Source organism: Pelodiscus sinensis, chromosome 30 (genome assembly GCF_052426305.1).
Source record: "Pelodiscus sinensis isolate ZL-2025 chromosome 30, ASM5242630v1, whole genome shotgun sequence".
Lineage (NCBI taxonomy): Eukaryota > Metazoa > Chordata > Testudines > Trionychidae > Pelodiscus > Pelodiscus sinensis.
The window spans coordinates 430226-439287 of NC_143081.1; the positions used below are offsets into that span (position 1 = coordinate 430226).

A 9062-nucleotide genomic window follows, 5' to 3' on the forward strand; every position below is an offset into this window, starting at 1 on the left:
CCCCACCTGCCATAACCCCCCTGCCAGCCTCTCCCCTGCAGCTCTGCCCCTCCCCACCTGCCATAACCCCCCCGCCAGCCTCTGCCCTGCAGCTCTGCCCCTCCCCACCTGCCATAACCCCCCCACCAGCCTCTTCTCTGCATCCCTGCTCCTCCCCACCTGCCATAACCCCCCCGCCAGCCTCTCCCTGCAGCCCTGCCCCTCCCCATCCACCATAACCCCCCCGCCAGCCCCTCCCTGCAGCCCTGCCCCTCCCCATCCACCATAACCCCCCCGCCAGCCTCTTCTCTGCATCCCTGCTCCTCCCCACCTGCCATAACCCCCCGCCAGCCTCTCCCCTGCAGCTCTGCCCCTCCCCACCTGCCATAACCCCCCCGCCAGCCTCTTCTCTGCATCCCTGCTCCTCCCCACCTGCCATAACCCCCCACCAGCCTCTGCCCTGCAGCTCTGCCCCTCCCCACCTGCCATAACCCCCCCGCCAGCCTCTGTCCTGCAGCTCTGCCCCTCCCAACCTGCCATAACCCCCCCGTCAGCCTCTGCCCTGCAGCCCTGCCCCTCCCCACCTGCCATAACCCCCCCGCCAGCCTCTGCCCTGCAGCCCTGCTCCTCCCCATCCACCATAACCCCCCCGCCAGCCTCTCCCTGCAGCCCTGCCCCTCCCCACCTGCCATAACCCCCCGCCAGCCTCTGTCCTGCAGCCCTGCCCCTCCCCATCCACCATAACCCCCCACCAGCCTCTGCCCTGCAGCCCTGCCCCTCCCCACCTGCCATAACCCCCCCGCCAGCCTCTCCCTGCAGCTCTGCCCCTCCCCATCCACCATAACCCCCCCACCAGCCTCTCCCTGCAGCCCTGCCCCTCCCCATCCACCATAACCCCCCACCAGCCTCTGCCCTGCAGCCCTGCCCCTCCCCACCTGCCATAACCCCCCCGCCAGCCTCTCCCTGCAGCCGTGCCCCTTCCCATCCACCATAACTTTCCCCCCCCGCCAGCCTCTGCCCTGCAGCCCTGCTCCTTCCCACCTCCCGGTATCCCACAACCAGCCTCTGCCTTGCAGCCCTGTCCCTGAGCCTGGGGAATTTCCCTGATAAAATGCCGACAGACACTGTATTAATCTCCTTTAAATTTCACCTACAAAATCCCCTCTGGCATGATTGCCAGCCTACTGGTCACATCTAAGCATGTGAGAAGCTGAGGCTCGGGGGGGGGGGGGGGTAGCTGAGACACGCTGATCCAAACTGTGGACCCTGGTTATGATGGGAACCACGTCAAGTTAGCGTCTCTCTCAGTATCCCTGGCTCCAATTTCCTTCTCTCTCCAAGCCAAGTACAGTCCCCAACACGCCTGTATTTCCCCAAGCTGGGACAATTCCTCCCCACATGCATCGCTTTGCATGTTCCCTCCTCCCTCTCTTCCTGGGACCCCCACGTCACAGCCTGGGTGTGTGTAACATAAAACCCTCCCAAACCACGACCCACGGCCACCCCCCTGCAGAGAGATCTCAGGGGGTTGTTATGTTGCTCTGTAGCTGCAAAGATGAGGAGTCCTGTGGCACCTCAAGGACTGACCAATGTGTTGGGGAGAAAGCTTTTGCGGATACAAACGACTCTGTCACATGCATGGAGCTCGTGTTGTTGTTTGTCTCTGTCTGAGGGACTGGAGTAGACATGGTTGTATCTTAGGGGTTGACTATAGACAATGGATCGTGTGATGTGTCCTGCATGGAAGCAGGAAGCGTGTAGGTAGGAGGAGTGGTCACGAGGTTTCTGGTGTACGGTGGTTTTTACGTGACCCTCATTTATTTGTCCGTGTGCCTGACGAAGGGGTTTTTTTCTTACAAAAGTTTAATCCCCAGTTGAGTGGTTAATTGCAAGGTGCCAACAGGCTCCTCATTTCTGTGGACATGGTGAGAGGGAGAAACCTCCATGGATGTGTGCCAGACGCAGACGGCTCTAGGATACTGCGCTGAGATGTGTGGGAAATAGGCCTACATAGACTATGACTGAAGAAATGGGGCCAGCGCAGGAGAGAAGGAGGCAGCTGAACAGCCCAGACAGGAAGACAATAGAATGGAACAGAACACAATAGGGCAAATCACTTTGTCTATTCATCTCCCGACTCTCCGACATTCAGACATTTTCTCTTTCCACGTTCAGCGCCAGCACAGCGAGTCCCTGACCCCAACAGTTATTATTAAGACAGAAATATTCCCCGCTTCTAGAGGAAGGGAGTCCTGGGGGCAGTGGCGGGAAGGGTGAACATCGCAGCTGTAGGGTGTCGGGCTGATTCAGTAACTCACTGGCTTCGTTTCTCTGCCCTACCCCAGGAATGAGGCCCAAATGGGACTGGACAACCACACGATGGTGACTCATTTCATCCTCCTCGGGATCCCCAACACCGACGGCCTCCAGACCATCCTCTTCTTCACCTTCTTAGCCTTCTACCTCTGCACCCTGGTGGGCAACATGCTCATCCTCTCAGCCATCCTCGCAGACCCCCGACTGCACACCCCCATGTACTTCTTCCTCTGCAACCTGGCCGTGCTGGACATTGGCATCTCTTCTATCAGCATCCCCAAATTACTGTCCATCCTCTGGGCCAACAGTAAAACCATCTCTCTGGGCGGGTGCATGGCCCAGCTCTTCTTCTACCACTTCTTAGCCAGCACCGAGAGCCTGCTCTACACCGTCATGGCCTTTGACCGGTATGTGGCCATCTGCTACCCACTGCGCTACCTGCTCATCATGAACCGCAGGGTGTGCGCCCTCCTGGCCGCTGTCGCCTGGATTGCAAGCTCCTTCCATGCCACCATCCTCACCAGCCTGACCTTCACGCTGCCCTATTGCGGGTCCAACGTCATAGACTATTTCTTCTGTGACATCTTCCCCGTGGCCAAGCTGGCCTGTGCAGACACGTACATCTTGGAGACCGTGACCTTCACCAATATCGGGGTGGTGCCCATGACTTGCTTCATCCTCATCCTCGCCTCCTACATCAGGATTGTTTATTGCATCCTGAAGATGAACGTGGGCGAAGGGCGGCGCAAAGCGGCCTCCACTTGTGCCTCACATCTGGCCGTGGTGACCCTGTTCTTCGGGCCTTGCGCCCTGATCTACACTCACCCAGAGATGAGTAAAGTGCTGGTGACCCCTGTGGACATTTTTGGCAACCTGGTGACGCCCATGCTGAACCCAGCTGTCTACACGCTGCGCAACAAGGAGGTGAAGGTGGCTCTGCGGATACTGGGAGGCGGCCAGAGAACTGCAGGCTGACGTGCGTCTGCAGGAGCGGATTGCGAGTCTGTTTGCAAACCCACCTAGGAACCTGTTGGCATGGCCCCTCGGTGGCTTTTGTGACTCTCTCTCTCTCCAGCCATCACAAGGAAGCCCCACGTGTCTGTCCGGAGTGCGACTCATCACAGAAATGCTACCAGCAATCGCTGGCTGTCCTTGCCATGCCGTCTGGCCGGCGTATTTGACGCTGTCCCAGGGAAAAGCACGCTTAGGCTGCCGCTTAGTTCATCGGCATGTAAGAGAAACCTTGGCAAAGTCTCTGAAAATAGCAGCTGTGTAACGCGGACCTACAGCGCTCTGCCTCTCTAACCATCATGAGACTTCCTGCTCCAGGCCTGGGTGCAGCATTCCACCTGGGGTCACACCAGGGCCAAACAGGAGAAATCACCTCGCTCCTACTGGAGACTCCTCCTCTACATGTCCCTCAGTGACCATGGCTCTTCTGGGCTCAACGTCATAGTGGGAGCTCACGTTCAGCCAAGTCTCTACTGGGATCTCCTGTCCTTTCCACCTTCCTGCTCCTGAGCCTGGAGTGCCCCGTCCTGCCAGCACAGCCTCCGCTCCTTGTTCCTGCTGCACATACTGATCCAAATGCCCACGGTCAGCTTGTGCCTCACGTCCCCCTGGGGGAGGCGGAGGAGCTGTTCCAGGGCTCGGCTGTTCCAGGGCTCGGTGTCCCAGGGTGAGGGAGAAGGATGCTGGTGTTAACAAAGGTTGGTGTGAGGGAAAAGGTCACAGGAGTTCTGCTCAGATTGCGGTAGGGCAGGTGGGTGACGCTGCGGTGCAGCTGACACGCACAGTCAATAGAGTTACCTGGGCTGTGAGGGAGGCAGGAGGGGAGTCGGTTCACGCCAGGGGTCATGAGGGCAAGGCAGGAAATTAGGTGAATGACGGAATCTCTTTGGGGCTCTGTTCCGCACCGGAGACTCTACAGTAACAATTATTCCTGTCTCCCGCCCGTTGCTCTGGGAGCTCTTTGGGGCAGGGGCTGTCTCTAGCCACGTGGGCGCAGCCCCCATTGCACCTGGGTCTCCTGGCTGGCATTGAAAAAGGTTGAGAGAAGGGTTTGGAAGTAGTGCTATGTGAAGAGAGATGAAAAAGACGTGGACTTTTCAGCTTAAAAAAGAGGAGACTAAGGGGCGATAGGATTGAGAGCTATAAAATCATGACTTGTGTGGACCAAGTTAATAAGGAAACGTTATTTTTGTGTTCCCACAATACAAGAACTAGGGGTCACCCAATTAAATTAATAGGGAGGAGGTTTATAACAAACTAAAGGAAGTTTTTCTTCACCCAGCGCACGATCTGTGGAATTCCTTTTGCCAGAGGATGTTGTGAAGTCCAGGACTTGAACAGGGTTCAAAGAAGAATTAGATACATTCACGGAGGTTAGGTCCATCAATGGCTATTAGCCAGGATGGGTAGGTCTGGTGTCCCTAGCCTCTGTTTGTCTGGAAATGGGTGACAGGAGATGGATCACGTGAGGTTTCCCTGTTGTGTTCCCTCCCTCTGGGGCACCTGGCATTGGCCACTGTTGGCCACTGGGCTAGATGGACCTTTGGTCTGACCCAGTCTGGCTGTTCTCATGTTTATAAGTGCATGTGAACTCAATACTGGGGACAAGACAAAATTCATTCTGCTGATGGGTGGAAAATCTTAAAGGGATATTGGAGTCTAAGTGCCGTGTGCCGGAGGGCAGGGAGAGGGAGACTTTGCGCTTCCCCTGCCCCCAGGCCAAGCAGGGTCTGGGGGTGGAGGGAACCACACACAATCTCTTCCTGCCCTGTAGGGGACTTGGCCCTTAGAGTCTACAGCCAGCAGTTGCTCAGCTGGTGGGTGGCTAAGTGCGGCGCCCCCTTGCAGGCCAGGGGCAGACTTACATAAGAACGGCCAGACGGGGTCAGACCAGTGGTCCATCCGGCCCAGTGTCCTGTCTGCCAACAGTGGCCAATGCCAGGTGCCCCAGAGGGAGGGGACATAACAGGGAATCCCCACGTGATCCTCCCCTGTCACCCACCTCCAGAGAAACAGAGGCCAGGGACACCATTCCCTCCCATCCTGGCTAATTGATGGACCCAACCTCCTTATTGACCTGGGAGAAGTGGGAGGGGAGCACACAAAGTCTCCTCCCACCACCAGGGGTGCTGGCGCTTAGAGGGAACCGCCAGATCTTCAGAACAACGGGTGTTTCTCTCGGGGATGGGGGAATGTTAAAGACTTCACCTGCTTCCCCCACCCATAGACCAATCAGTGATCTGGCTGCGCCCCTCTGAACTGCGGCCCTGCCCCTTCCAGGTTGGCCCAGGGCCAATTCAAAAGTCTCTGAAGCGGCTTAACTCAAAAATTATTGCCCACCCCTAGTCTAGCCCATCCCTGAGAGGTCCAACCTGCCTTCAACATTTCCAGTCCTGGAGATTCCACAATGTTCCTAGGCTTAACAACCCGGACAGGCAGGAGTTTCTTCCCAATGCCCAACCTAAACCTTCCTTGCTGCAGTTTAAGCCCATTGCTCCTTGTCCTGTTCTCAGAGGCCGAGGAGAACAATTTGTCTCCCTCCTTCTTGTGACACCCTTTTATGTACCTGAAAACCACTGCCATGTCCCCCCTCAGTCTGCTCTTATTTAAACTAAACAAACCCAGTTCCTCAGTCTTCCCCCATTGCGCTTGTTCTCTAGACCTCTCATTTGTGTTGCTCTTCTCTGGAATTTTTCCATTTTCTCCACATCTTTGCTGAACGGTGGAGCTGAGCGCTGTGGTCAGGGAAGCGAGAGCAGAATCCGGACCCCGGTGGCACTGGGAATTGGGCCCTTCCCGCTCCAGGGCACTGCCCTTATCTCCCCGTCTTGGGGCTGGGCCCCAGGGGTCTCTGAGCGTCTCCGAAGTGAAACCAAATCTCCATTAATTGGCGTCTTAGCCAAGGGCTCCGCCGGGAGCCTGGTGGGGATTCAGGGCTGGTCCCCAGGGGCCTGGAGGAGATTTAAGGGCCAGGCAGAGCCAGGAGGCTGCAGGACGTGGTGGGGAAGCTGTTGGCTGTGCAGCAGTGCAGGGTGAGACATGGGGAGCCCTGGTCAGCTTGGCAGAGCATCAGAGCTCCCAGGTGGGTACCAGGCACCCTGGCCAGGCCTGTCTCGTGGGTGCAGGGCCAGGCTGGGTACAGACACTGGATGGGGCCGTGGGAGTCCCGGCCAGGACAGAAGGGAAGAATCCCAGCCAGCTGGAGCCGCCTCTGCCCATGCAGCCAGTGTAAGGCGCCTGCTTCGGTACCGACCTTCTCACCCTGCCCCCGTCTCTGCCTGTCTCTGGCCTGGCCCTGCCACCTCCAGGGTCTGTCAGCCTGGTGTGTTCTGTAGAGAGCCACCGACCCGCCGTCCAGCCCCGTCTGTGCAGCGCCTGCCTGTCCCTGGGCTGGGTCTCTGTGTCATTGACTTGCCTCTTTCTGTCTGCTGTAACCCCCGCCAGCCTCTGCCCCACCGCCCTGCCTCTCCCCACCTGCCACAACACCCCCGCCAGCCTCTGCCCCACTGCCCTGCCTCTCCCCACCTGCCACAACACCCCCGCCAGCCTCTGCCCCACTGCCCTGCCTCTCCCCACCTGCCACAACACCACTGCCAGCTCTGCCCCACCGCCCTGCACCTCTCCATCCTCCATAACCCCATCCCCAGCCTCTGCCCTGCAGTCCTGCCTCTCCCCATGTACCATAAAGCCCCACCAGCCTCTCCCTGCAGCCCTGCCCCTCCCCATCCACCATAACCCCCCCGCCAGCCTCTCCCTGCAGCCCTGCCCCTCCCCATCCACCACAACCCCCTCCGCCCCACCAGCCTCTGCCCTGCGGCCCTGCCTCTCCTGACTAGGGAATGTCTCTGGCAAACACAGGGAGACTCGTATTCTTGTTCGAATCCCAGGTTTGAACCCTGCTCTGGCATGTTCCGTACAGCACCCCGCCACAGGGGCTGTAACAATTCATGGAGTCAGGGTGCAGAGAGCCCCTGAACCCAGCTGTGAGCCCCAGGTGTGATGGAAACCACACTCTGCCTCTTCCTTTCCTTTTCTGCCTGACCCCAGGAACTCCCCCACCCTCACAATCGACAGAAGAAACCTAGCTGTGGCAATCCTTCGCTCTTTCCTCGCTTGCCTGCTCCATCCTCATCCTCCTCTTCCTCCAGACCGGCACCTCGCAGGCCGGGCATCCCTAGCAACTGAGCCCCATGGACAGAAAGCCCTGCTCAGCACCCCCCCCCCCGCACCGAATCAGGGCAGAATGATATGTCGCATGTGGGAAACGTTGGCGAAGAAGGGAGGCTCTCAGGTCCCACGGCGATAAGACTGGAAACCCCTAGTCACTGAAAGTATTGCAATAGGGCAAGAGAGGAGAAGAAACTAGACTAGACTAGATGGGTACGTCTAGACTACATGCCAGACTAGCGTGCTGAGCCAACACACAGCTGATCGGCTCAGCGCGGCAGCCATTTTAATTTAAATGAAGCAGCGATTATTTAAATTGCCGCTTCATTTTCCTATGCTGGGTAGCCTTATGTACACGCCTCTGTTGCCAAAGGCATGTAGTCTAGACATACCCAATAAGACCAGACTAGAAGACTGGACTGGACTGGACTAGATGTTCCTCCTCCACCTCTGGAGCATGAGATGTTGAACATGGATGTTTTTTCTTTCCATGCTGAGCCTGAGAATGGAGTCCCTGCCCCCACTGGGCACTAAAAGGGCAGAAATATTCCCAACACCAGGGGAAGTGAGTCCCGGGCCACTGGACAGACAGGCTATTGGAGAACAGGTTGTTTTATGGCTTTATTTCTCCGCCCTACCCCAGGAATGAGGCCCAAATGGGGCTGACCAACCACACGATGGTGACTCATTTCATCCTCCGAGGGATCCCCAACACCGACGGCCTCCAGACCATCCTCTTCTTCACCTTCTTAGCCTTCTACCTCTGCACCCTGCTGGGCAACCTGCTCATCCTCTCAGCCGTCCTCGGCGACCCCCGCCTGCACACCCCCATGTACTTCTTCCTCTGCTACCTTGCTGTCGTAGACCTTGGATGGTCTTCCATAATCACCCCGAAATTGCTAGACATTCTCTGGGCCAACAATAGAACCATCTCACTGGGAGGGAGCATGGCCCAGCTCTTCTTCTTCCTCTTCGTGGCAACCACCGAAGGCCTGCTCTACACGGTCATGGCCTTTGACCGGTACGTGGCCATCTGCCACCCACTGCGCTACCTGCTCATCATGAACCGCAGGGTGTGCGCCCTCCTGGCTGCTGGCACCTGGATTGCCAGCTCCTTCCACGCCACCATCCTCACCAGCCTGACCTTCACGCTGCCCTACTGTGGGTCCAACGTGGTGGACTCTTTCTTCTGCGACATCTTCCCAGTGGCCAAGTTGGCCTGTGGGGACACGTACATCTTGGAGACCATGACCTTCACCAACAGCGGGGTGTTGCCCATGACTTGCTTGTCCCTCATCCTCGCCTCCTACGTGAGGATCGTTTATTGCATCCTGAAGATGAACGCGGGTGAAGGGCGGCGCAAAGCGGCCTCCACTTGCGCCTCCCATCTGGCGGTGGTGACACTGTTCTTCGGGCCCTGCACCCTGATCTACACCCAGCCCCAGCAAAGCAAAATGCTGGTGACCCCCGTGAACATTTTTGGCAACGTGGTGACGCCCATGCTGAACCCGCTCATCTACACGTTGCGCAACAAGGAGGTGAAAGCGGCGCTGAGAAAACTGAGCAGGGGTCAGATATCTGCATGCTGA

The 9062-nt window shown here is 57.7% G+C and overlaps 2 protein-coding genes across 2 annotated transcripts; both read left to right on the forward strand.

Moving 5' to 3' along the window:
- Positions 1 to 2337: 2337 nt before the first annotated feature.
- Positions 2338 to 3270, forward strand: LOC102444472 (putative olfactory receptor 10D4). Its single transcript, XM_006129264.3, has one exon. The coding sequence runs from the start codon at positions 2338 to 2340 to the stop codon at positions 3268 to 3270; it is 933 nt and encodes a 310-aa protein (XP_006129326.3).
- A 4859-nt stretch (positions 3271 to 8129) lies between these two features.
- LOC102444237 (putative olfactory receptor 10D4) lies at positions 8130 to 9062 on the forward strand. The gene has a single exon (XM_006129263.2). It carries the CDS (start codon positions 8130 to 8132, stop codon positions 9060 to 9062), a length of 933 nt encoding a protein of 310 aa, XP_006129325.2.

What these genes read in the sequence shown, in the direction of transcription:
- LOC102444472 (XM_006129264.3), top strand. Translation starts at nt 2,338, where the DNA reads ATGGGACTGGACAACCACACGATGGTGACTCATTTCATCCTCCTCGGG.
- LOC102444237 (XM_006129263.2), top strand. Translation starts at nt 8,130, where the DNA reads ATGGGGCTGACCAACCACACGATGGTGACTCATTTCATCCTCCGAGGG.